Here is a 27,780-nt window from a genome sequence, read left to right as displayed (position 1 = left end):
ACAAAGAAACACAGAGATATGGTCAAGGCAGCTATAGGTCAGTCCCTCCATTCTTGCTGAAAAAGTTAAAATATTGAGTATTATAAGCCAGCAATACCTTTTCATAGTACATGTTCTTACCTCAACCTACCGTGGAGCCAGGGAGGTACATCCAGAAGCAAACACAATGCCAGACACAGAACCATGGCTTTTGCTTTCTCCCAGTCTTCCCTCCTCCTGGGCTGCAGAGTGCTCTGTGTGTCAGGTGAGCAATCACTGAGATTCAGCCACCCCAGCAGCAGCAATGCAGTGGGCACTGACAGACAGACAAGCTCTGATGCTAAGCTCATGTATTCCCTTTATTGAACTGTACTAGTTATTGCAATCAGATTAAGTCACATTTATAAAGCAGACCATCCAGTTGCACTGAAACCGATTATATTCATTACATAGTTTTAATCACTGTCCGGTGAACTGGCAAATCCAATCAAAGCATTAGTCTTTAATTAAAAAATTAAAAAGAAATATTCAGACAATAGCCAAGCAATCACATCACAATGCACAGTTACCTAAAATTGCAATTAAAAAGCAGTTAACAAAAAAGAAAAAAATCACACCTAATCTTTAACTATCAATATAATACAAGAAGCAACAAAGGGCAACAGCATCAAAGCAGATTTATCTAACACTATAAATTCAGTCAGAAGCAGAAGCTCTAAAGTACACTAGCTGAAGCAGGACAATAAAAAATACTGAGCATGGAATACTTTTAATCTCTTCCATTAATATTCATTTCCAGCTGCTTATAATAGCAGCGCCTCATGGCCAAATCATTAGAGTTTTACATCTGGGTTGCAAATGACACTTTGATTGGATGTAATGTTCAAATGGTCCTCCCCACTGTGCCACCGTCAAGTCTTCTGCAGAGAGGTGTCCTGTAGTGCCAGTGGCTCACTGTGCGTGCTGGCTCAATGTGTGGTTCTGGAAAGACGAAAAAAGGAGACATGCATGAGGGGCAGAATAATAGAAAGCATGCCCATACCCTCCCACTCAGTACCATTTATGCAGAGCTCAACATAAAAGCTTCTCAATTATTACAAAACAAAATGCAATAAAGAAAAAGTACTCATAAGTAACAGCTGCCAATATGACATATTTGCTTTGTTCTGACAGATCTGTTAATGCTGGCATGAACTTAGCAAAAAAATGCTACAAGCCAAGTATAGTCATGAAGGTTTCTTTTTTTTTTCTCCTTTCAATACATATAAAGAAAATGGTAACTTCATGGGCAAAAAACTGCCTTTAGGGATTCCCTTCACTGTAACAATTAAAAAAAAAAAAAATCAGAATTGTGAGGGAACCCTTGCCATATTTTACTCTTTTATTCTCACTACTACCGGGTGCAAGTACTGGCAGCAAGAGACACCAGATTGTGACACACACTTCTCAGTCCAAGAAATACTTCGGCAATAACAGCTGAACCACCAGCTCAGGCACCAGGGTAATATTCCCAGCAGAAAAAAGGCTGGACATGTAACCCAGAAGTTAAATCTCTTTAAAGAATATACTTTTCTCTACATATTTCTTTCAGTAGTTTAGAGTCTCCTTTGTTCCCTTTTTTCTCCTTTTGGTAGATTTGTAATAGCCCCAATGTCATCACAGTATCTCACATCAGAGGATGCTGACCTGTCTTGCCATTTTGCGTAGGAGCCAATAAATCGTGGAGCCAACCTCAGAAGTGTATTTTTAGAGCAGTATCAATTCACCTACATTTTGTGTTCTGACTAAAACCCCAGTCCTACACATAAGCTTAGCTTTATTTGTCCGACTATCCAATTATTTGAGCAGCTACATGGTGAGGTTTTCTTGAGCTGAGTCCCCAGCATCCCCAAATATAAAAATTCATTTGCACTATTTCAAGCCTAGACAATTTCCCTAGTCTCCATCTGCCTAATAACAGAGTCGGGCAAGTCTGCCAGCTTGAAGAATAAGTTTTTAAACACAAAATGAATTTTGAATCTAATTATTTATTTACAGTGATGAAGCTTTAAAATAAAGTAAGATATTTTAACTTTTCATAAATCATCTGGTCCTTCTACACTATCCACAGCTACATGGTGATCAGGATAAAAGAGCAATTCCCCGCTTTATCCAGAGATGACATCTCCCTGATGGGAATGGCCCGTGGGAAGCGCGGATGGTGGCTGCAGGGCCGGCGGCGGTGACCCCGTTAGCGGCAGGAGCGTTTGTGGCCCGTGCACTCCCAAAGCGCGACCAGCAGGTGTCACAAGCGCCGCTGAGTTCCCGAATCTCGGCCAAAGTTCTCGGTGCGGCCGGGGCGAGCCCTGGGCTGAGCGGGGAGGGACCGGCCCGGGGGGCAGCGCCGCACGCCCCGATGGGGCCCGTGGGAGCGAAATACCAGCTGGGGAAATCATAATGGCACTGCTTCAGCATAGCACTGGCCCTCTGAGCACACTGTGAGCCTGTGACACTGAATATTTCTGAACCACAAATCAAAAATTCGTGAATTGACAGCAGGAGCTGCTTTGCTTTTAGACAATTTAACGTCACCATTGGATCACAACATCCAATGGCTTTTTACTTTGATATACATGGAAATTATCCTGGCCTTAAGAAGGAATTACCTTTGCAGCGCTGGATGTTATTCTCAAGTCTAACAATGACTTTATGGAAGAGAATGGATGGAGCCCTGCACACACAATGGCAGTACTGACAAGAAGCTTGCCCACTAAACCTAGCTGGGGAAGCATGAAAATGTGAAAGAATACACAGGCTCCTCTGTGCTCACACACACTCCTCAGCATTTTAACAATGGCCATTCCTTGTGCACTTCATTACAGTTCTATTTTTAGGTCATCCTGAATGTCAATAAAAAACCCAAAAGGTTTGCCATCCTCAAATTGAAAGAAGGGCTACTCGTGGTAGACAAATCCATACTTAGTTAGGCAGTGTCATTTAAAAGATAATGCACAATCAGCACTGGATGCATGACGCACGGCCTACAGTCAGGGAACATGATTTCAAACTTGTGTGGCTGCTGCATTGATTACAGCAGGCAGGTCAATAAAGGAATGGTATGTGGCTCTAAATCTGATAATGAAGCTTTTATTGTGAGCCCTCCCTCCTCAAACATCAGCTAATAACATGTTCTGAACACTCCCAATACAAGGAATACACCGGGTTTGTTCGCAGAGTTTGTCAAAGATATTGTACTCAAATGCTGCAGCCATTCAGAGCTGGGTCAGGCAGGGGCTGAGAAACCAGCTGTGCCATAGGGCTAGGAGTTTTAAAAAATTACAGTTTTCATATGCAAATCTTGATTTTGTCTTAGTATCTTGGGAATGTACCATTTATTCCCTGTGCATGCATTGCTGACAATCAATATGCTGGCTGGTCCCTGGACCATGCAGTTAATAGATAGAGCCACATTTTAGCCAGGACCTCACAAAGAGGTCTGTAATGCCTATGGACACCAGAGCCTGTGTGCACTGCATCCTTCCCCTGCTTTTCTGAGCAGATCCTGCACAAGCCATGAGCATAAATGCCAAGTCCTGCACACCCAGGTGCTGATGAATGCTGGGTGAAGCCTGCATAACCAATACTGTGTGTGTTTGAAAGTCCCAGGAGAGCCTGTCTGTATCCTCTGCCACCCACCTTGGTTTCTCACCTACTAAAATACATTTCAGACCACAAAAAACAAGCTTTCCAAAAATAGTCTGGCAACCTGTCTCCTATATACGAGCAATTCTCATGTCTTATCTTCTTGCTTCTACTCCCTGTGTCCTAAGCATCAGCAGATTATTGGAATTGTGCTTTGAAGATGTCAGAAAGCATCTGAGGTATTTAGGACTTATGTCTCTTCTCTCACGTGTGTTTTGGATATTTGGTTTTTCAAATATCTTTATTACGCACTTCTGTGTGTGCCCAGACACAGAAAATTCCCCTGGCTGACCAGACTTCTGGAGCAATTGAAAATCAAATAAATCCTGGTATTAAGAATGCCCTGTGCCTTTGCCGGAGCAGCTTTGACCCCGATGCTATGCTAGGCTGTTCCAGGCGGCAGAAGGAAACCATAAAGACCAGAAGGGAGTGAGTGTTTTAAAATGTGTGATACTAAAGGAGTGCTTCTACCTAAGCAGCCTAAGGAGACTTCACCCACCTTTCCAGCAGGAGGGTGGGCTGTCTTGGGTGTGATTTTTCAACCCCAGAAGTTATAGTTACAAAAAAAACCCAAAAACTTAATGGTGGTTTCCAAAGGAAAACAGAGCAGCCACAAAAATGCAGGCCCTCTAGGAACACTCCTGTGTGTGTGCACATGCCTACTGGCTCCAAGGCCATCCATACACGTGCCCGTCTGGGGCCAGCAGGAGGCACGACATCATTTGGAAGCTGAACAGGAAAAATGGTTCTTCGCAGCTCCTGTTAGACCCCCTGGTTTACGCACGGCTCACAGCTGATACCCCACTGAATACATCATTCTGAGACATTATTGCAGCTGGAAAACTCTACAGCAGCACTAAGTCACCTGTCAAGATCAAGTAAGTCACAGCTTATTTATAGGACAAGGGTGGAAAAATCTCTTCTTTTCTTAATAGTCATGCAAAATGGATAGCAATTTCATTAGCTACATCTGTGGGGAAAATGCAACTACCCCAAGTCTTGGGGCTGTTGCAGTGTTTAAGTGGAATTTTCTATTGGCTGCACAATCCCCAAATGAACCATTTATGGAAGTGTCTGTGTCCAAGGAATTGGACGACGGGTTTTTCAGGAAATAAAAAGATTTCAATGAATGGTTGATTATTGTCCATGCAGATACTGATTGCTCTCCAGATCTTCCCTGGAGACACCCTCTGCCTGCCCTCTGGATGCAGATCAAGCCATTTGTGCAGGACATCCACAATGAATATTTCTCTGTTTTTTTACATGCATGATTATGAAAACAGTGACATGACAATCTCCATTTTCAGAGCACTGTGTCAAGAAGGAAAGCATCAGGCTTGAAAGATGATCACTGACAACAGTTCAAAGAACTCTTACAAGCTATATAAAGATTGAGAGAACAAACACACGCATACAAAAAGCAGCACATGATGGAGCGAAGCTCCAAGCCAGGCAGTCAAGCTGGGAGTCTCTCACACTGCAACAACACTCACTGCCAACAAGTCACAGGTGTACTACACAGGAGCAGGTGAAAAAAATAAAATGCAACTGTGAGGGGTGTGATAATGGTTTGGGGCCATAACACATCCAGTCTATAGTGCCACTGTGCAACTGTTTTGGATTTAGACATTTTGTACCAGCCATTTACAAATATAATGCCTATGTGCATGAGCATATAGCCCTAAAAGACCATATGTTATACAAAGGTTAAGAAATTACCTAACAAAGCTGGTGATGCCCACAACCCTCAGGTGAAATTCGTAAGCCTTCTGCAATATTACAAGAGATTGGGACTCTGATGAAAGGGTACAAAGCCTCCCCTTCCAAATGCCATGGAAATGAACAGAAACCATTCCTCAAATAATTTCAGTAAGAATTATGGAGATAATAGATTTTGGTGACAATCAGCCAACATGAAAATTAACTGGTAATTAGCCATTGGGTGACCAATTAATCCCAGTATTTTTTCCCATGGTGTGGGGGGTCCTCCAGACCCAGGTAAGAGCCCAGGTAGTTTCTCTCCCTGCCTTTCCCTGCCTCTCTGTCCAGGTTTCTCTTACCCCTTCAGGCACTGTCTGATCTAAGCCCAGAGATTGGGGTCATGGCTGGGGACCACTGGGGCTGTGTCCCCTTCTCCCCATTCTCTCTCCTTTTCCCTGTACAGAGCAGGGCTGGGGAACAGGAGAAGTGATGCCTCCACTGACTGCCAACATGCACAGCTTGCCAGACAAAAACTAAACCTCAGATTCAGGCATTGACTTGAAGCAAAAGTTTGTCTCACATTTGAATATATATATATAAAAAAGACAAAACAAAACCTCCAAATTGCTACAAACAGAAGTTAGAGTGTCTAAATATTTACGAAATACCATCTGCAGCAATCTTTTTTCAATGTTTTGCATCTTTTCAATTCAAACTGGTCCAAAAATAAATCTCTCAGCTGTTATTACTCATTACATATCCATAAGCACACACATGTATGGGCACAGGTACTTCTTCCCTCTAACAGCAATCCATAAAGATGAAAATCTTTATGCCTTGACTTTATAAAGGGATTACTTTAGGCAGAGGACACAAGACGACCCTTGTTTTAGCCATTGGAGATTATGCTCTCTACAGAAAGCTGTGAGCCTTAAATTGGTGCTGTTCTAATCCTAAACTGGAGAGGCATTCTAGGGATGCCATGACCCAGAAGAGCAAGTGGAAAAAAACTAAAATAAAAAAAAAAAAAAGGCACACTGAAGGAGGAGGGTGGGAAAGGAAAGGAAAGAGAAAAGGAGAGAAAGAAGAGCAAGCTTGCTTTACAGGAAAAAACTATTTATTTTTAATTTTAATTTCTGGTTGCTACTTTCCCTTTGCTATGAGACTCTAAAGAAAAATCACCTTTGCACCCCCTTGCAGTTTGTATGTGCTTATTTTTAGAACTGTTTGACAATTATCCAAGGGTCTAAGACTAACAGATGGCCTGTCTTAAAGCCTCATATGTTCACTAGTTTGCACTTCTGACAAACAGTAAATGTACTCAAGAGTGTGCCATAAACAGGGCTGAATGAATACTCAGAACACAATTTAGTTAATACACTTCATTAAAACTGATAGTGGTAACCAATGTTTCCCATAAAACCAGGTGTTAATTGCCCTTCCAGTTGTTTCAGGTAACTCTTACCCAGTGACATTTATATGTTTAGATCATAGTTTTTCAGGCAGCACAGTATTACTCCTTTCCTTTCCCTTGGTATTTCACCCACTACATAAAATGCTTGTAACAAGTGAACTCCAAGTTATCATGGTATGCAATAAAAAAAAAAAATTGTCAAGCAAGACAGGTTCACATGTCCCTTCTCTATTTGAAGAGTCCCTTGAAATGGAGGTAGAGGCAAACGAAAGGTGGCACATCCTTTGTGAGAGGAAACGGCTGCCTGTGTTACTGCTTCCTTCATCTCTGAGCATCTGATAACTTGCCGTACGTCAGTCAGTCCCTGTGTCAGCACACTTTGAGATGGCACTTCAGCAAATGCAGGTAGAAAGCTGTCCTTTACAAGTTATTGAACCAGGAAAAAAAATAGAAATCATTTTCAGTGTCTAAGAAAATATGCCTGGAGGTTTGGTGTTGGCTGAAAAGCGACGTTGCCTGTTTCCAATGGAAATAGCTGCTTCTGAGTTACTTGATGCTTGCACGTGATTACTCCAGGGGTAAATGCACCTTTCAGTGGTACTGGGACACAGAAACACTCATCTGTGCCAGGACCGAGCTGCCCCTGGCACCCCCCGTGTCTCTGTACCCACTGGGGAGGATGAGCAGGCTCCCTCAGTGCCTGCTCATCCGGAGGATCCCCTCAGCCACCCCCCGAAACCTGCGCGGCTCCTCCGGTGACCAGGACCTGGCACTTCATCTGGGGTCAAAGGGAAGGGTCAGAACTCAGAACATTTTCGGGGAGGGGAAACCGTTCCACACGTGACTGACTAAATGCTGACTGCTTTTTCTTACTAACTCTTTTTCCGTGGCCGGCACGTCCCCCCCTAAAACGCAGCTGCGGGGTGTGGGTGAGCAGAGCCCGGCAGAGCCCCGCAGAGCCCGGCAGAGCTCCGCCATCCCCGCCCGGCGCCCTTTGTTCTGCACCGGGGCTGCTCCTGCAGCGCCCAGCCCCGCACCGCCTCAGCTGAGCTCCGTGTCACACCGCTTCTGCCCGTTCCATCGATTCTCTGATTTTGATAGGCGTTTCTGTGTTATTCGGGTTTGAAAAATTACCTTCCTATACAAATACCTTTCTTGGAGTTATTTTTCCCAGCGCCAGCTTCTTCTCACACCAGCTAAGGATTATTAGGTGATTTATGAATTTAATTTCTCTTTTAATTCAGGTTGTTTAGTCCTAATCAGACTTTGACAACTCACCTAACATGCTTTCCCCTTTCCACTTGAGACTAATAATTTTGTATCATCCGTCTTCTAGACTTGCCATTTCTATTCTTCCATAAAACTCAGAATAAACCAAGTTGAGCGTATTACAAGTGAACTCCAAACGCTGCCAAAGCCTGGCATAGCCTCTTGTATTCTATTTAATGCCTCACTGGAAAGTCTATACACTTCTTCCAAAAACACTGGGTAAAATGCTGAAGCACAAAAGCAAACTGAAGCCTTTGGGAAAATCTCCTTACCACAGCACTTTGGAAATAAAAAACACAGAGGAATACATTATTAAGAGATAACCAGAGTCTTCTGTTAGAGAAACTAGCTGTAAACACACCGTGATTCACTGAGGCACCCAATGAAACCAGGGAGCTAATAATACCTGTCCTGAGGGACTGCACGCTCCTGAGGATTTCACTCAGAAATGCAAATTTATCAGCATCCTTGTAACTTGTAGTCTCCAGTATGCCATGCACAAGATCAAAAATAAGCCGAAGGAAGAACCTTACTTACACATCCTAAATATAAAGTGAGAGGGACAAATTTAATCACTGTTGTCAGAAGTGCATGAAACCATATTTTTAGAATTCCTTCACTACTTCTTCAGGCCCACTGTTACTCCCTGACTAGATTCCAGAGCCATTTCTGATCCCAAGAGCAGAACATAGTTTGCAGATCCCAGCACACTGCTCTGCCGCTTTTGGTGCTGTATATCCTAGGCTTGGTCAGTCCATGTTTTTCTGGGAAGTTGGTCCCACACATACTCAGGGTCGCAGCCACCCTGCACCTCCATGATGTGTCACAAACCCGGCATGCAGCAGCACAAATGCCCTGTGCCCAGCTTTGAAGTGACCCTCCAAAGCTGTCCTCGAGAATGCAAATACCCACTTCTAGTCCAATTTCAAACCTAAGCCACAGTAATCAGAGAAAGCACCTCCTGCCCACAGAGACACTCCTTTGCCTGTGCTACACCAAAAACCCCAATGCATGCCCCAGTGCTGACCTGTTTTTATCTACTTAAAGGTCCTACTCAGGGACACAATGTTTTGAAATAATTTTCAAGAGGTAAACCGTTTTACAGGAATCCTTCTTAGGTATTCCTCTCTACAGCATGAATTGTTGTCTTCTTCTAAAAACCAATCCAAATCCTCTCCATTAATCCCTCCTTGGTCTAAGGTAAATCATGTTGCAGAAGCCCATTAATTGTTCATTTCTGTGAGGGCTAGAGTCATCATTATGGAACACTTTGCGACTCCTCTAAACAACAAATTATTTCCGGACTGGGTCTTTATTATAGGACCAGGATGATGTCTTTTCAAAGAAATACCTAGAGCAAAAGGGAAACACTTTACATAGCACATTTAGAAGTTAAAATGTATAGGGCAAAGCTTCACTGAGTGACTGTTTCCATGGGAATATAACTCAACAATAGCCAGGAAATTGAGAGTTGAACCTAAAACTTGCTCTGCTGTTCGCTGGTATGGCAAGGGTCACTGAACACCATCTGATTACTTTTTGTAGCTTTTTTCCCTGCACCGACTAGGTATTCCTGGTGTTAAGGACCAGGTATAAAACAGTTTCAGTCTTAACTGTGAATTTTAATGCAAACATTAACAGGGGCAGGTCTCACATTCATAACTTAGGCAACATCCTCCACTGAATGATGGGAGCTGCAGCTGAGCCAAGTTTCTTGGGCCAAATAAGCAAGTATGGACAGCCAGACTTGACACAAGCAGCGCCTGCTCGCAGCAGGACCACAGCCCTTCCACCAGTAATTCCTTTAGGAAGCAGCAACTAAAGTGAAATTCCATCTAAGGTAATACTGATCTGGCAAATTGTATTGCCTTGTGTTACAGATACACTTCTCTTAGAGGCAGATAAATATTCCTGTCACGTGGCACCCATGGGCTGACAAAACGGCTGGTCGGTGACCTGTTGCCTTGGACATAATGCTTGTTATTGCTGGTTTCTAATTTCAAAAGAGGAATAAAAATCCTCCAATGCAAGTGGCTCTGCTATAAAATAGCAAGGCCATAGTTACAGAAGTGCTTTACATGCTACCCCATTAGTGTAGATGCCACCAGCAGAGCAGAAATCTGCAGATGGGATTGTGCTCAGCCCACTGCCCACTGCCTCAAGGAATTAACCCTGGAGGAGCTAGGAGTGTGAAAGAGCCATGCAGATTTCATTCTTGTAAGTAAAAGAGGGGCCAAAATATCACCAACATGAGCCATTTCCTCCAAGAGATCACAAGACAAAACAGCAAGGCATCACTGCTGTGGTATGTGTGCGACACAACTGGATTAAAAGGGATTTTCCAGCCATTGCTACTCCATTACAACAGTGTCACCGGTCTCAGGAAAATCTGCCTTTTAAACAGCAAGATGCCACGTTTTAAACAATCATGATTTCATGCAAAGACTAAGAGCATGTGCCAGCCCCAAAGGAGGACACATTTTTCAGAAGTAAATATGTTCTAAACAACCTCACTGCTCCTTTTGGAGACACAATAATGTAATGCACCGATGACAGATATGCCATACACAGCCAAACCTCAATGCCCACGGCAATTTATTCAGGTTTAACTGTGCAGCAGAAACAAATGAGGAGGCTGGGTGGTCAGGCAGGAGCTCTCTCCCAGGGCTGGCACAGTGTGGGTGCTACGTTGGCCGCTCCTGCTCGGTGCAAAGCCAAAGCAATGAGGCTCTGTGCACAGGCCCTGCACAGAGGTGACCTCTGGGTGTCCATCCTGCTTGCCCAGGATGTGGCAGAGAAGACACACAAGACATTCTGCAGTGCATGAGCTCAAACACAGCTGAGTGATAAGCTCAGGACTGCTGCTGCCAAATCTGGTCTGGCTCACGCAGAGTTGGGGTGACAGAGCCTCGCTGAACCCAAGCTGACCTTGCAGAGAGCCAAGAGCTGTCTCTACACTGATCCCATCAGTATGAACCATCTCACTTTATCATCTAGATTTTTCCAACAAAGCCCTATTACCTCATTAAGGATAGATAGTTTAGTATCTTGTAAGTTATTCCATTCACATGAAACATGAAGAAAAAAAGAACATTAACAATCCCTCCACTGGCGATTACAGCCCAGGTCGGATCATTGCACATCTGCACCAAACACTCTCATCCTCTTCTCATTTTACACAAACCTAACAGGCACAGCCTGAAAAGAAGCTGTATCCTAAATTGTTTTTCCTTCCTCCTCTGGTCAAAGGAAAGTATGAAACCACTCTCAAAATATGATGTTAAAGCAGGGTGTAATTAGGCAAACAATAGCATATGATTGAATATACTTCTCTGGAAGGAACAACAGAAGGAGTTAACAGCTAGGTTGTTCCAGGCTTGTTTTCAGATCCCTGAGAGTAGGCTGGACTGAAATACTGACAAGAGCATGGAGGTGCAGGCAGTGACAGCCCTATGCACACAGCCAGGTGCAGAAAAGCAAGTAGACCACTGACTTTCAAACAACTGTTTATGCTTTTGCTGTTCTCAGACCCCATTTTTTTCCTGGTCACTCATCACGCTTGCTCCATGTATCTGACCTCACAGGGGAATGAGAACAGGTAAGGCAGTGAGGAATTAGCAGAGGTCTTTCTCACAGTCTTTAAAATCCCCCTGGGAAAACTGGCCCTTGGGATGGGGTCACAGGTCAGGACCCCTGTCCTCAGCTCTCTCCAGCAGCCAGGGCTGGAGCCACTGCTCCGGGAACCACTGCCTTTCACTGGAGGAGATAAACCCTAGGATTACACCCTAAATCTCTTACTCAGGAAATCAGGGTCTTTTAAATTTCTTAATGAAATTTTTTTCCAAATTCCTTCTAGCAGTAAAAGTGATGGGGGCTCCACCAGCACCACAGCAGTAGGCAACAGCAGTACAGTATCACTCCAGGATTTCCTGTCTGGAGTCTAGGCTTCACATCTGAAATACAGCACACACACAACATTTGTATGACCGAGGAAACACAAGACGCTTGCCACACATTTATTATCTTCCTGGGGAAATGATATAGAGGACAAAAGAGACTATATTTACTCCCTCCCCAGCTGCTTTTACAATCTAATAATTTATTTCTCCTGGACATAAATTTCAGATTTAAACGAAATCCCTGAAACCTAAAGATGCCACATGGTAGAGGCTAGGGCAGTATTTCTTTCTCTTTTGGAGATGGAGTGCTTAATGCATTGCTCAGTTAACCAGTAGCCTTAAAATTTGGGGGCAGCAGGGGTGGAAAAAGACAAGCAATTAGACTGTGGCAGACCCTAGATGCAAATACAGGTGACTGTGATTACTACCTTCATACACAGAGTTAAAAATATCTGGTTATTGAAAATTATTTTCTCATTCCACAGGGGTTTATCTAGGTTTTAGGGCGAGATGTTTATTTTTTTTCTGCAGCAGCTGTACTGGGGATTCTTTTACAACATTTTCCTTACATACAAGCTACATATCATTCACATTTCTGAAAGCTGAGGCACTTTCTATGATGTAGGAAATCTCTACAATTAGAAACCAACATATCTTTTTTTCAGGAAAATAAAATTTATCTCCAAACCCTTCAAGTCAGCAATTAAGATAGCAGCTCTCTTAAGGAAAATGTAAAATTCTAGGGTATAAATTCATGTTAACTGCTACAAATATATCCATCTGTTCACAGACTAACTAGTGACTGAAACTGATGAATCCACTGAAATGTAATTTTCGAGTCCACTAGCGTCTGTTCTCTTCTAGTAATAAAGTAAATGCTTTTCAATAACTCTGCTGCTTTTGAATGCCAATTTCCATTTAAGTAGGTTCAGGTTCTCTCTAAAAAAACCCTAAAATTAAAATAGCAAATGCCTTTTCTTTCCAAAGGTCAAACTCAGCTTTTAAAGAACATGCAACATTTCAGCAAGGCAGAGAGGACAAAACTCCAATCAGATAAATGGGCTGTGTAATGATTGAGAACCACGGCTGCCTCAGGTTTCTGAATGGGCTGTAGGATAGAATTTGGCACAGACTGATGTTGAAGCTTATATCTCTTTTACTGCAGACAAGAAATTCACAGAAATATATAAATAATGAATGTGGCTGGGGATCTCTGCTGTTACTACTGCTGGTTCTGCAAGATGCAGGAGCAGAAACATACACTGCTCCATGTTTTTGTTATTAGGGAATCCTTGTTCTCTGACAATAAACACAGAATATTTTATCTGAAATGGCTTCTGCAGCACATCCAATATAAGTTTCAGCTCTCTAAAAGTGCCAGCAAATTGCAGAAAGATAAGTTACAAAGACGTACCTAATTTGCTGTGATGAATTGTGTGCATGCTTCAGTGATCAAAACTGCAGCTGAGACCTATTATATTTAATGATCTAGACATTTCTTGTGAAAACACTCAGGCATATACTGTTATGTCTGGACAAGCATCCCCATTTTGGTCTTTCCAAGCAAACGAAGAGAATGAACTTTTAAAAGGCTGCTGTACAGCACCCTCGATGAGCTCTTTAAAACTGAGGCTGATCAAGCTCCACTGTTTTCTTTAAATAACACTTATGCTCTGCCCTTTCCAGTGCAGCATCCCTCTTCCTTTGAAAAACAGTCAGTTCCTCTGGATGCTAGCGACACTTACAGGAGGCAACAGAGCTAATCTGTGCTCAGACCCCAAACTCTGCTCCCTGGCAGCTACTACAGCAGAAGAAAATCAAAGGGGCTGGATTAGAGATCTCCTCTCACTAGCAAAGAAAATATCTGACAGGACATTACAGAGAGAAAACAAACAAAAAAAAAATATTTGTCTACATATTACACAAGTGTTCTGTTTCTATTTTAAGGACTCTGCCCTGCTTACAAAGGCATGTGCTACCCAGCCCGGCAGGGCCAAGCAGCGGTAGCCAGTTGTGCTGTCCCTGAGGACACTGTTCCTGCACAGCCAGCTGTGCCATGGCCAGGCTCACAGCCCCACAGCTTATGGCCCCTGTGCTCTGAGCCTCCACACAGAGCAGCAGGAAACAGGGCTTCCTACTATCCTCCTATGGGGACAGGGACCAGGGTCATCTTGAGAACATGGGAAGGACTTGGGCATAAAAGGTCTGAGGTTTCCAGGGCTTTACATCTTGCTCCTCCAAAATCCTCTTGTACGGAACCAGGTGTGTTGTTCAACCTTGCCTTTCCAAATTTGTAAAACAGGAAAAAACAACCTCAGAAAAAGTGCTGGTAAACTTAATTCAGTCATGGTAATAAGAACCACAGAGATCCGTGGTGAGAATCCACAAATTTTCTTGCTACACACATCCAAGAGCTCATGCTCTCCCTCCCTGGTCAGTCTGAACCTCTTTCTATCATTCATTGCTCAACAAAACACAGCAAAACATAAATGTGTGCTTTTGACTCCAGAAATAAGGGTTTCAAGGTGCTGAAATTTTCATTTACCTGAGGAGCTGCTAAATACTATCACAGTGGTAATTTGTGACAGTGTGGTAAAGAACGAAGAAAAGGTATTTGTTAATTGTTGACATAACAAAATTAATTTTCCATCCCTAAACTTTTTCTCATCTCTCCTGTGAGCTCTGATGCAATGTTACTGACTGGCACTGCTGAAATGCCAACTTGCATTTCTCATCCTTAATTTCTCTCTAAATGTCATTAGTAATTGTTATTGCCAGACCAGAGAGTGCAATCTGGTCTTTCTGAAAGAAAATCCATTTCTCATTTCTTCTCCTGTGCTTCCTCCTTTTGGTCAGGATGGATGTTCAACACAGCCCGTGTGCTCTGCTTCCAAGAGGATGGGAATGCATTAATGTATCTGAAAGTACAACATTCCCACTTTATTTATTTACATATTGTATGCCTGGATCCTTATGAATATCAAATTGTATATTCAGAAGGGTCTTCAAAGCACATCTTTCAAGAACACTAACAAGTCTTAATTGAATAAAGCTAACAAGTAGGGGAAGGGAACACCCTTTAATGCACACAGATTCCTCTCTGGATGCTTCCATAATTTACCCTTTTTGGTGGGCAACAATGCTGTCAAATATAAAAGCATATTATATGATTTTCCTCTCTTTTTTTCACATGGAAAACAAATCTCTTCAGTGAGATGTGTAAACTGGTCTAGCTTTGGTCTGGATTAATGTATCACCCTCATTGCCCCAAAGAAGTGTTTTCCACCACTAAGAGGGGAGGTGAGCTTAGACATCTGTGTGCAAAGGAAAACCTGCCTGTGTAAAAGGCTGGCTCCTTGTATATGACTATGCATTGAACCAGAGATTTGTACAGTTATGCGCAGCACCTACAAAATTTGGTCTCTGGTACTTAGAGACAAGTAACACCTTGGCATTTTGAGTCAATTTTAGGAGGGACTCTGTGTCGTGACAGACCTTTAACAGAGCTCCCCACAATCAGCACACCTTACACTTTCACGTCTGCATTATATTTTGTAAGGTATACAAAGTAATTAATTCAAAGCTAAGCTGCATTTCCATACCCATTAACTAAAGGCATCTTATCTCAAAACAAATAGACATTTGAACATTTCCAGCCAGGAACTGTGCTTTCAATAAACACAATTGATGCATATACATTGTCTCTTGGCGGCTTACACTCCTGCCCATCTGTTGGGATGGCATGGTGCCTGCGCAAAAGTTGGTTGGCCCCTTGCCCTAGGGCATAGATGACAGGCAACGACGGGTTTAGCTGGGCAGCCTGAGCACCGGATCCAAGTGCCATCTCTGCTGGAGGAAGCCCCGTCTGTGTGCCAGCACTGCCACATTGGAACGACATGCCTCCTTACACTTGATCACACATGTTGACACTTGGGTGCGCTTAAGTGCATTAATGACTAAAACGATGCCTTTCACCTGGCTCCCTTCTTTTTTTCCTGCACTCTGCACGGCTGCTGGGTTTTCTGCACATGTTAATGTGAAGTTGTGTGCACTTTGTTAGCCAGGGCCAGCCACAGAATGGCCTTAACGTTGTAAGAAATGAAAGAGGGGTTTTTGTTACAAGCCATGCTGCTCCAGTGCCTGACATGTCTTCATCTCAGGTGAGACATCTTTCTGCATCTCACTGAAGAGACTTCAGACAGGATAAAGATGCAGCAATATATTGATCAGAGTCATCTTTCCAAACGCAAAAAATGCCACACCCTGGCACTACAGCACACACAGGGCAATTCAAGATTTGTGCACCATCCTTGGTTGCAGCAGAGGTGGCCATGCAAAGAGGCAATGCAGTCTGGATTTGGCTGCTGTTCCAACCTCAGCAAATGCTCCCTGCCTGTGTGCAGGGCAAGAAGGTGCTGGCTGATAAACCACACAGAGGTGCATGAGCACGAACAGCCCTTGCTCTTACATTACCCTCTGTGGATGTCAAGCCCAGGACACCTCCAGCATCCGCTGCATGGAACCCAAATTGCAGCTGTTGCAGACCCATCAACAGCCCCACGCAGCCTACAGTGGTGCTTCTTAGCTTTGATCCTTAGGAGAGCCTGCTCCTAACCCTAAATTTTCAAACAGCCACATATTCCTCCTCCTCCTCTGAATTTAAATGCACATATTGAAAACCAGAGACTTAATAGGTAAAAACTCTTCCCTACTGTGAAAACAGATCAGAGATAAAACTTGTGGTTTTGCAGTCCATAAAGAACGTTCAGGCAGGCAGATTCAACAAGATGGGTATGTGCCTACAGCACTTTTAATTTTTAATTATTGTTAGTAATAATTATCTGACTGCGTCTGAATGAAACCCAGCAATATGGCTGGAATAGATTTTGGTAGTCTTGTAATTTATTAGCTTTGTAACTACTAATAATTAAAATTTAACAATACTCCAAGCACCATAGCAACATTTTTTTAAGAAACGCTAGCCAAATCTAACTGACTAGGTCATTTCCAGGATTTTAAAGAAGGACTAACATTTTAAAAATTTTAAAAATAAAACATTAAAGGAATAAAAAAGTAAAAAAGAAGGAAAAATAGATAACAGGCTCTTAAGAGCCTATCAACAAGCAAAATGTGAATATAAACATGTAAGTCCTGAAATACAGCAAAAGCTACATCAAGGGAAAGCATTGCCCTCAGCCAGATTTCAGGTCCCATTTGTCCTGCCATCCACACAGGGAAGAATATTTTCTGCAATTTCATCAAGATACCACAGAATTGCCTTTCTCCCACTGCCTGAATGGACACTGGAGCCCAGAAGCACTGAGATTCTGCACTGTTTTAAGCACACAGGGCTGGTTGGAAGAAAAATTGTACTTCTATATAGGTGAGCTTTCTTATAACCCCCAAAAGTAGGCAAAGCCCATTTTTTAAATAGGAGCTGGAGACATAGCTGGGCACAGACCTTAAATTGCTTAAATCTTTCTTCAGTGCTCCATTGGTGGTGAAGTGAGGCCTTGGATGCAGCCCTGTAGACTCGCCTGCAGGCAGGTGGCTCACAGCCAAGCCAAGGGGCTCTCGTTCCCCTCCGTGCTTCAGGGGACACTGTTGTGCCCAGATGGCCCCAAGGACCACTGGCATGAGCAGCTGGTGATGTTGCTCCCCATTGCTCCCTTCCCAGTGAGGCCAGCACAGGTACAGAGCAGCTTTTTTGTGTCCCCCACTGGGCCACATCAGACCATGGGGCAGCTGGCTGTGGTGCCCCTTTGCCTGGGCAGGTCACAGTCCTCTACAGGAGGCACATCAAACATCAAGCTGACATTAAAAGCAGACTTAAAAAGAGAAAACCTGCTTAGGGCTTGATCTGCTGTAATCAGCAGAAAGAATCCCAAGGACTTTGATGTGGACCAAATCAAGCCCCTGGAGGACGTTCATGGTAAATCATTATTAATATAATGAGTGCAATTTCTGTGCAGCAGCTCATGCCTGTTTATGGATATATGAAAATTGCTAGCTTTTTACATGAAATAAAATGAGAGGGGAGACAGACCACAGTGTTAGCCAATGAGTCATAGTAGCCACTCTCCTTTTGATACGTATACATTTAAAAAACTGGGCATTTAAAATGAAAGCACATTCCTCCAGTGAAGCTCTCTTAATTTAGTGGTTTGACATATCTCCAAATCTGAGCAGAGGAGAAAGCCCTTTATTCATAGCAGGCAATAAAACACCTGAACACCTGTGCTAGGAAAGACCTGGCAGGTACCCTGCTCCCTTGGTACCTGGATTATTTGCACATTGTTTATTATATCCCTTGCCTTAGTTTTCATCAATTGTAATCATTTAGCAGGAAACAGTATGATTAACAGTACACAAGCAAACAGCAGGAATTAATCCTTTAAATACAAATACTTCACCGGTTCTGTGATGGCTCCTTGGAAAAGCAGTGTGGCAAAAAAGTACTCACAAAAATCCTCCTCAAGTTGTTTTCTCTGAAAACGACTCCTCAGTCACAATTTGCTTAATACAATTCTCAGTGCAAGCAACTGAGGAGGGATCTCTCCTTGCTGTGAATCACACCACAAATATAACTCTCAGCACCCATTATGTGTCATCATTTCCGACCCATCTTCGGGGTTGGCAGGGTTCCCTGCTACGTTTTAAATAGCAAGGATCAAAATTTCAGTTGTCAAAGAGCAAGCTCATCTCCCACATCCGAGTGCCCATGGCTCTGGCTGCCTCTGAGGAGCTGGACCAGCAGCTCACAGCACAACTCCTGGAGATGGGGATCTGTTTGAAAGGGATGCCCTACACATAATGACACCCCAACCCTGCACCTCTACATTTGTTTCAGTGAGCATTTTTCAATAGGGAATGAAACACCATAGCCTTGGCGTTTTATATATTATTATAAATTTACTCTTTTTCCAGGAGAATTTCATGAAATTCAGAGCTGTCAATTGTACAAAGTGAGGATGTGAAAAACACAGAGCTGCCAGCCTTTCCTCTTCTGCCCTAAGGGTGTGTGGGGTTATCACACATACTCTTTCCTTTGTGTTTCATACTTAAGCTTACCATATTTTCTTTCCTTATTTCCAGTGAGATAATGTAAGCAGTTAAACTGCATTCTGTTTTCTTGTGGCAATATCATCAAAGAAACCTCACTGACTCATTGCTCCAGATTCTCACCAAAATTTCCATCGTTTATAAAGCAAGCTCAGTTCAGAGTGTTCCTAAGCCTTGGTTTTACAGCTCCATCAGATGGTGTAAACTTCAAAGCATAAACCTATATTAAAATACAACTACTAGTCCAGCAGGACAAAGAGGGTTTGATCACTTCCAAAGCATTAAGCTACCAAAGCAGTATCTGCATCAGCCACTACAAGCAAATTTACAGCAGCATTTACAGTTTCTCATCACATGGCACACATGGTGTTTACCCTGTAAAAAATAAATGTTCAAAAATCAGCAGGGCTAGTTCATGCCAGTCAATGACATCGCTAAAAGTTACCTTTTCCCTTTGCTGCCTATCATTTTCCTCACCTTCCTTTTTTTTCCTGATTTTCTACCAGCACCCCACTCTGAATTTCTAGTTGAATGCTCGATTTTTAAAAAGCATTTTTCAGTGGTTTCACTTAAAAATAGAAGAAAAACAGCACGTAGGTTCAGATTTTGATACCAGTTATTTCACGCCAGTAGGAAAGCAAGTTCAGAACTGAACAGTCAAATTCATCAAGCGGAACCCCTTGATGGAGAGTGATTTGCCCACATAAGAATAATTGCACAGTTAAAGACACAGAAAGGTTTATGCAGATTTAACCCTAAGTAGCAGTTGAACAACTGGTTCACTAAAATAATACTAAATCTTCATTACTCAACAAAAATATAACCAACAGTTGAGGAATTTAGAGCAGGCAGCTTACACACCAGAAACTAATGAGATAATGATGCCAAAGCAGACTGGTTCAAAAGTCTCAAGCATTTCTAACTGATTTATACACACATTTTATGTCCTCCTTGGCTCCAGTATTTGCATTAGTAAATTCCCTGGCATAAAGTAAACACACATTTCTGAGTCACTACTGAAATAAAGACCAAAACTGTGCAGCTAAGTACTGAATTTTCATTCAGCCAACATCATTCAAAACTACTTGTGTAATTATGAATTATTATGAGCAGAAAAATTTTGAGTGCAGAAAAATCCTGCATAAAAATGGAAAAAATTACAATCCTAATTTATATGATTAAAGCTGACATTTGCAGCAATTGTGCAATGCACAAAACTTCAGAATTGAAACACTGCATAATTAAAATTGGTAATTGCAAAAAACAGGCCGCTTAGACTATAATTTAACCAGGTTCTCTTTATTTGATCATCTGATTTTAAAGGTTAATGCAGTGGCCTAGGAAGCCAGTGTGCCCATTTTAATTGTGCTGGCATTTTGACCAAACACCGCTTTAAGGGAGATATGGGAGGAAAAATCAAAGCTGTCTTTGCAAGCCACTGCTGCCTTCATAAAACGTTCATAGTGAGAACACACAAACCCAAAATCTGCTGACTTTATTAAAATATTAACAAGGTATAGTTAAAACTTTTGTACACTTATGCAAATCAGGTCGCTAGAACAAGGGAAAGAAGAGATCCCCTGGGAGAAAAAAAAAATAAAATCAACAAAGTGAAAAGATCAGTCATCCTTCCACAGCATGACAGCACAACACAAGAGGCAGCAGCTTGGGAATTCAGCAAGATAAATAAAAACCCTCCAAAGTTTAAGTAAATCATGGTTTATAAAGCTAATAGATTTAAATGAGGCATATGGTACCATTCTATAAAAAGCCCGCCTTTCCCAGGGGATGGGAGCAGTATTTTGGTGGCCCTGCTGCACAGGTGAGATGTGTGTGGGGGGACCAGCCAGGGTGGGAGCTCCCCATGAGCTTTCTGGCAGGGCAGGCTCTGGTGCTCCATTGCCCAGGAGGCACCATGAACACAGCATGGAGGTTCAGTGTCTGTGTGGGTTTAGCACCAAGGGTATCAGTAGGATTGAATCCCCAGCCTCACTGCCATGGCTCCAAGGAGACCTCTGGGGGCAGAGCCCCAAGTGTGGCTGCAGCAGCGGGCCCAGGGCAGGGCTCAGCCCCTCCAGAAGGTTTGGTGCCCCCAAGAATGGGTGTGAGCCAAGCACTGGCTCTGTGCAGGCTACTGCTGTGGCTGCAGCCTCCAGTGCTGCCAGGGAAATTGGTGTGTGAGGCCTGGAGTGCAGAACGACAGCTTGGAAATGTACTACTGCTTTGGAGAAGCCTCTACTTGAGCATCATGTGAGCTGCACCCACGCTCTGCTCTCATTCCTCAGCAGGGAAAATTCCTTTACTTATGATTTAACAGGGAGGAAGGGGATGGGGCAGCTACCATTTGCTTAGTCTTTGTATGTTAATCAGTCCCTAAATTATTAATAGAGAAAAAGAAATTATTTACAAGGTGTTTGACGTAGACATGTAAGGATGTAGCAACACTACTGTCAAGAGAAATACTCATAAATCATGATATCTGTCTTGTCTTATTTATTTATTTATTCCAGCCATGCTCAGAGACCCTTTTCTCCTCCAGGCACCCAGAGAGGCAGGAGGAGACTGAGAGATTGTTTAAGGGCAGAAGAGACCATACCAAGGTTAGGCACCTCTTCTAAATGCTGCACAAGGGTGACGGTTGCACAGAGAAACCAACAGCTTTAGCTTTGTTTTTACTCCTGTTGTAAACATACCTGAAGCTCTGTTTGAAAGAAGAACTTCTGTGGGCACTGGGAACAGTCATAAATTTTGTCTTCCTGCCCGTGGACTGCAAAGATGTGCTGCTGCAGTTTGTTTGCCTGTACAAAAACTGAAACAACATAGTACAGTTAGTTAAGATTGCTTCGTATAAAGCACCTCGTCTCGAACTGCACTTCAGAGCCTCTGCAACTGTAAAAGGTCCAAGGATATCTGCCAGAGAAGTGCTGATACTCTTGGTTCAGCAGAATTTCCTTACAAGTAGTCAATTTAGAGTCTCCAGGCTGACAGTCAGCTTACTTCTAACAGACTCTACATCCTGTATGGATTTTTGATATTTCACATAAAGCTAACACTGTCCACAGGTAACTGGAAGAACTCAGTCATCAGACCAAAGACAGGACGTCACTGCTCCCGCTGGGAGCCCTGGGCCCACGGCAGGTGCATCAGATGCATTTTTAATGCAGGACAACTGGGCCAGGAGAAGCCTTGATGGCTGGTCTGGAACACATGGCCCAGAAAAGCATTTCTGGCAGACATGGGAATCTGAAAAGCCAGGCTTGACACAATTTTTAGATCTTTTAAATAGGTTTTCCATTCAATATTAAAGAAAAATATTATTGTTTAATATCACAAATATCACAGCATCTGCATTAGGATTCTGAATTGACAATTATTCTGACTTTATCAAGGGAACATATTGAACCACAGCTTTAGATGGTTAAAAAATATATCTGATTTTATTTTTGTCTCTCTTTATCTGAGTGGTCATCTGTACAGGAAAATGGCTTCTTCAGCGAAATTTAACACACGGTGGGCTCAGAGTTTTTTTACAGCGCATTTCAGAGAGGATAAATTAACTCCAAGCTCACACAAAAACTAGTTTCTCAAATCATGGGCCAAACCCTAAAGAATATGGGTACACCTTATTTGCACCAAAGTTAAAGGAATTGCAGGTGCTGCCGTGCCCATTTACTGACAACAGGTCCACAGTGACACCTACATGATCCGTATCTCTCAAACAGATTGAAAATGCAGATGTTAACTACTGTGTTGGAGACAGTATAAAAGGCAGATCCTGGACAAGCAATATCACCCATGATCATTTGCACTGATGAGACAGCTTAAATGATCTACAGAGAAGGAATACCTAGCAGGCTCTCAGAGAGGAGTTAGAAATGTGCCACCGTAAGAAAATTGGGCTTAAAGAAACATCTGAGAGAGCAGCTGGGAAAACAATACAGTTGCACAATTTGGTCTTATCAAACCTTTACTCCCCTTTATTCAGCACTGTGAGCACCATGAACCACCTGGCCTTTAAAGGGTCCTTGCTCAGGTGAATAAGGGCTTGGAAGAGCAGCTCCATACATTGCAAGTCCTGCACTTGGATACACATGGCATCTTTTAGCCACAAGGCATAATGTAAATGTTTGGAACTGTGGGGGCCATGCAGAGCCTGCTGCATGTGCAGTGCTGCTTGGTGTCAAACGCCACAGAGCTGCTCGTCAGAGCGAGCCCCAGCTTCAGACAGAGGATATTTGAACATTTCCAAGCACAGTATTTCTTTTTCCCAGGGAAAGGAATACAGTATTTTACAAATCCCCCGAGTGTCATTTCTGGATCTAGCCATGCACGCTGAGGCTTGTCTTGGCCTCCCTGTCTTACCTGTGAAACAAACAGGGCATTTGAATGTGCCTCCCATCCCCTCAAAGCTGTGCTCAATCAGGTGACACAGGAGCTTTGCCGGAGAGTCAAACATCTGGTTACACAGCTTGCACTCATGATTGATGCCTTCCTCTGCAAGGTTCAAATGATACAACTTGTTAGTGACACAGCAGATTAGCGTCGGGGAGGCAACAGCAGGCGGCAGGGAACGCCTGTGTCGGCACACAGGGCCCCAGGACCCCCATCCCCAGCCCAGCCCAGCCCCAGCCCAGCCCCGGAGCAGGACAAGCTGCTGGCCTTTAGAGGTGCATTCCCCCCACATTTCAGCTGTGCTAAAAGCAGTCCTGTGCTCCATCCTCCAGGAACCCACTCAGGGCTCCTGACAGCACAGCGCAGCCCTGCCACAAAGGGAGAGCAGCCCTGCTCTGGGTACAGGCTATTAAAGAGTCAAACAGCATTTCAAATGACTTTAACACTATAAATTCAAGCACCAACAGTGACAGAGGGCTGAAGTGCTGTCTTCACTTCAGAGTACACTGCAAACATGCAGGAGAGGCAGGAACTATTGGAGAATAGCAGGAGTGTCAGCCTAAATTTTTATATCTCTTGGCTTTTTGCAAGGTGAAGATAGACCACTGAAGGTATTTAAATATAATTTGAAAGAGTAATTTCCATGTCATATATCTTAAGCATTGAATACACAGAGCCCATTTTGAATGTCTCTATATTCTAACTGAACTCAGAGAAATAACAATAATTATTACTGTTGGTTCAAGCTTACCACTTTTGTAAGATTATATGCTTCTCTGTTTACTGAATTTTGTGGTTCTGGGTGCAGCTGATCCTTTTTTTGAGGCACTGAAGCCATATTAAAGCAATTTTCACACATAAAACTGAACAATCTTTTGGTTTTCTTGAAAGGAGGGAGGGAGTTGCAGAAGTTTAGAAAACATGATATACAACTTACAAAAATCAGAAACCACCTAAAATTTTTAATATTGTGACTGGTTCCTGCAAGTACTTCCTGAAAATGTGTCTTTCCTTTACTGTGGCAGAACATGAACCTCTCGTGAAAACGTAGTTTAAAAACAAAATAAATTCTTTTTTTTTGTTCTACATTCAGCTTTATTTTCACATCCTTAAATATCAATGACTGTTAATTTTTAGCTCCAAGATCACCAAGAAACAACTACATTACTCCATTAACTAATTCTTGCCAAATACATTTGGATCTTCTGAATAATGTGAGTCCTCAGAAGCACAGTCTTTACTTATAGTTGCTTCAAATTAGCTTTTTCTACCTTGAAAGGGGCTAAACAGAAGAAGAGTATTGCTTCCTATGAAGCCTTTGGTACTGTGAGGATCCCAAAGCCCTTGTACAAGGCTTGGGCAGTGGAGAGCTGCTGGGTGGGCTCTGCAAGCCGTGTGGCAGAGGGTGCTCACGGTGAGTGGGTGCGGAATGAGGAGAAGTAAACAGGTGGGATGGGAAGGAGATAAAAAGAGAAAAGGAAGAAGCCAAGAACGGAAAGATGAAAGGGCTGGTAGCTCCATGGCAGCAGCTCTACAAATTCCCTGGGAGCCACAGCCAGGGACTGGGATATTTCTAGGACGTCACGAGGTTTGCAATGCTCTGCTTGCGCAGCCTCCATGGGCAGGCATGTTGTCCTCTCTAATGTGTAGGTTTCCAAACCAGGCCCTCTCCCCTCAACGAGGCCTAACACTGGATTCTCCCATCAGACTTTGCCTGAAAAGTTCTGTCTTTGTGTGAATTTTGCAACCTTCTCCAGAGGGGAGAATAAATGGGGAAGGGACATGAGCCTCATGCTGAGCGTGCCCAGCCACACCGCTGTGTACAGCAACCAAATGCTGCAATAAACCCGCAGAGGACAAAGCAGGAACTGAGGGGAATGGAACAAATGCCTTCTACAAATAAATCAGAGATACCATGTTTGACATTAATTTTCTACCCTCTACATACTGGGTATTTGGAAAACAGTGATTCATGTACAGCCTATGGTCTTGTGTGAGCACATGTGTTCATAAATACAGACAGACACATAGTGATGACTAGACAGCTGCTCCTTTAGCAGCCCAAATATCTATAATTTGAGTAAAACTGAAAAAAAGCCCTGGAAAACAAACAATGCTCAGCATTTCAGTTAAAGTATATTCTTACAAGCTTGGTATGTTTAATTAGGTAACAGAGATTGTGTATTTTCTTGGCTGATCCCTGCAGTATTTTAAATAGTTAAACCCATAACAAACAAACTAAAACTAGAATGAAAAATAATAAAACATAATGGGTTCCTGCAGATCTGGAAATTTATCCCACTCGAGGCAAGACCTTTTGATTTGCAAATCCACTTCTGAATTATAAGGCCTTCTCCTCACCAGTGGGGGTTTTTATTCCACTCCCACAGGAGTCCATTATGTATTTCTTGTGTCTATAAAACCATCCAGAAAGAAAAAAAGGGGGAAAAAGTACCATGGTTAGCATGACAAACGTTTCTCTTTTCATGCATGTGTATTCAAAATATGAAAATGCCCAAAGATATAGATAGAATTGCTGCTATAATCACTCTCTCCTCTATGGCACTTTACAGCATATTATTTTACACAGAAACACAGCAAATGTATAGGGATACTCAGTCACCTTTGGAGAAATAACTTCCTTGAATTATATAAGATCATATAGGTACATGCAAGGAGGCTTTCTGACAATGTGGTGTGACAGTCAAATGTGTGGTGCTGGGCACTAGCAACAGCAAACATATCATCCTTTCCCTCATTCTTATTCGCCTTTTTTTTTTAGCATGACAAGCATCTATGAGAGACCTACATAACACAAGTGAATTATGCAGCCCCTCTCATTTGTAAAATAAAATGCAGATTTTTACAGTTTGTTATGCTACATCTTCTCCCATTTCTTCGTAAGTGTATCTGTGGAGGGATCAATTGATTACAGAACTAAACAAGCAATGCACAGTAAACAAGAATCTTGGGTTTCTTGCCTTTTTTTTCCTGAGCTCAAAATAATAAGCATTAATTTTACACTTCATTTCTCAAAAAAATAATAGGATGGGCTCTTGTTTAAAACAAGCAGGCCTGCTGAATTCTGTCAGGCTGAAACTATGTCAGGCCAAAAGAGGAACAGAGCGCTTTGTGTAAAAGTATCATGGGGAGATGATAGTATCCTGTAATGTTTTCAGTACCTACTTTTGTCTCCAAAAGCATTTGATCCCTGGCAGACACATACTTATTTCCATACTGGTCTTGAGGGAAGCCAGTAGGAATGAGAGCTGATTATCTGAATCCTGAAGGTGAAACCTGGGTGGTGCCCACTGATGTCAAAGGCAGGCATTTGTATAAATTTGGAGGTACATAATTTACTGCCTGTTAGTGAGGATTAGTGGGTTGCGCAGACCCAGCTGAACTGCGGTGGCAGAGCACGTCGCTCATTGTTCCCAAGTTCAGGTGCGTTTGCAGGATAGTTTTAAATATGTTGATAGGGTGTTTAGTAGCACTTACACTGCCATTCTGCCCATTTTAGAGTGGGAATATGTGTCTCCATAAAGCTATTTCTGCTGCAGCAATGTGCATTTAATACATATTACAATGAGTCTCTAAGTCTCTAAGAGAACCGACACCAGCAGCCTCCTGGCGAGGATGCAGTATAATTAATAATGCTGTATTAAACCCATTTACTGTATCAGCTGCATTTCTAATTATAACTATATTAATGGCAATGTAAAAATACGTTAACACTGTCGTGTACTGACATGTTATCACAACAACAAATAGGAGATTTGAACACCAAAAATCAAGATGGCATTGTCTTTACTGTTAGTTAAAACTTCTCTTTACAACTTGATTTAATAAAGCAAAAATTTTCCCTTATGGAATAACTGCAATAGTCCTAATTTGAGAGATCATGTAAGGCAATCTGATCCTTGTTGCTGACAACAACATGTACATCCCACACTATAGCTTTCCAGACCAGTATATTTCTACTCTACTGCAGCAAATTAAGGCAATAAAGGGGAATTTCTTTCCTGTACTCAGATGTTCACATCCATGAGTTAACTGTGTTTTTAATGAACTTTGAAATACTGTGATTCAATGTAACAAAGCATTAATACTGTGTTCACAGAGAACCTTCTCCTGTCCATTAGATCATAAATTTGGTAGAATTAAATGGGCCGTATGCTCTAATTATGGTAGAAATAAATAGAAATTGGAATGAACACAGGGAAATAAAATGAAAACTGCATGGAACTATTCTGTTTATGCAATTCATTTCCCAGTAAATAAGTAATCAAAGGGAAAAATTTATAATGTAAGAAAAGAAGGAGCTTCCCCAGCATTTATTTCCATGTGTCTGTGAAGGAGCAAGGGGCTGGAATCAGGGTAGGA

The 27,780-nt window shown here is 42.5% G+C and overlaps 1 protein-coding gene across 4 annotated transcripts in view; it reads right to left on the bottom strand.

Annotated features, from left to right (window-relative positions):
- Positions 1-320: 320 nt before the first annotated feature.
- ZNF423 (zinc finger protein 423) overlaps positions 321-27,780 on the bottom strand; it is a 227,684-nt gene continuing 200,224 nt past the window's right edge. For all 4 annotated transcript variants that reach the window (XM_085071892.1, XM_085071894.1, XM_085071895.1 and 1 more), the window contains 3 exons: positions 23,368-23,499; positions 21,699-21,814; positions 321-960 (listed from right to left, as the gene is read on the bottom strand). In XM_085071892.1, the coding sequence (XP_084928018.1) occupies positions 931-960; positions 21,699-21,814; positions 23,368-23,499 (278 nt within the window). In that variant the 3' untranslated portion in view covers positions 321-930. The remainder of the gene's footprint in view (positions 961-21,698; positions 21,815-23,367; positions 23,500-27,780) is intronic.

This window comes from Lichenostomus cassidix, chromosome 11 (genome assembly GCF_008360975.1).
Source record: "Lichenostomus cassidix isolate B80296 chromosome 11, HeHo_3.0, whole genome shotgun sequence".
Taxonomy (NCBI): domain Eukaryota; kingdom Metazoa; phylum Chordata; class Aves; order Passeriformes; family Meliphagidae; genus Lichenostomus; species Lichenostomus cassidix.
This window is presented reverse-complemented; position numbering and strand designations above follow the sequence as displayed.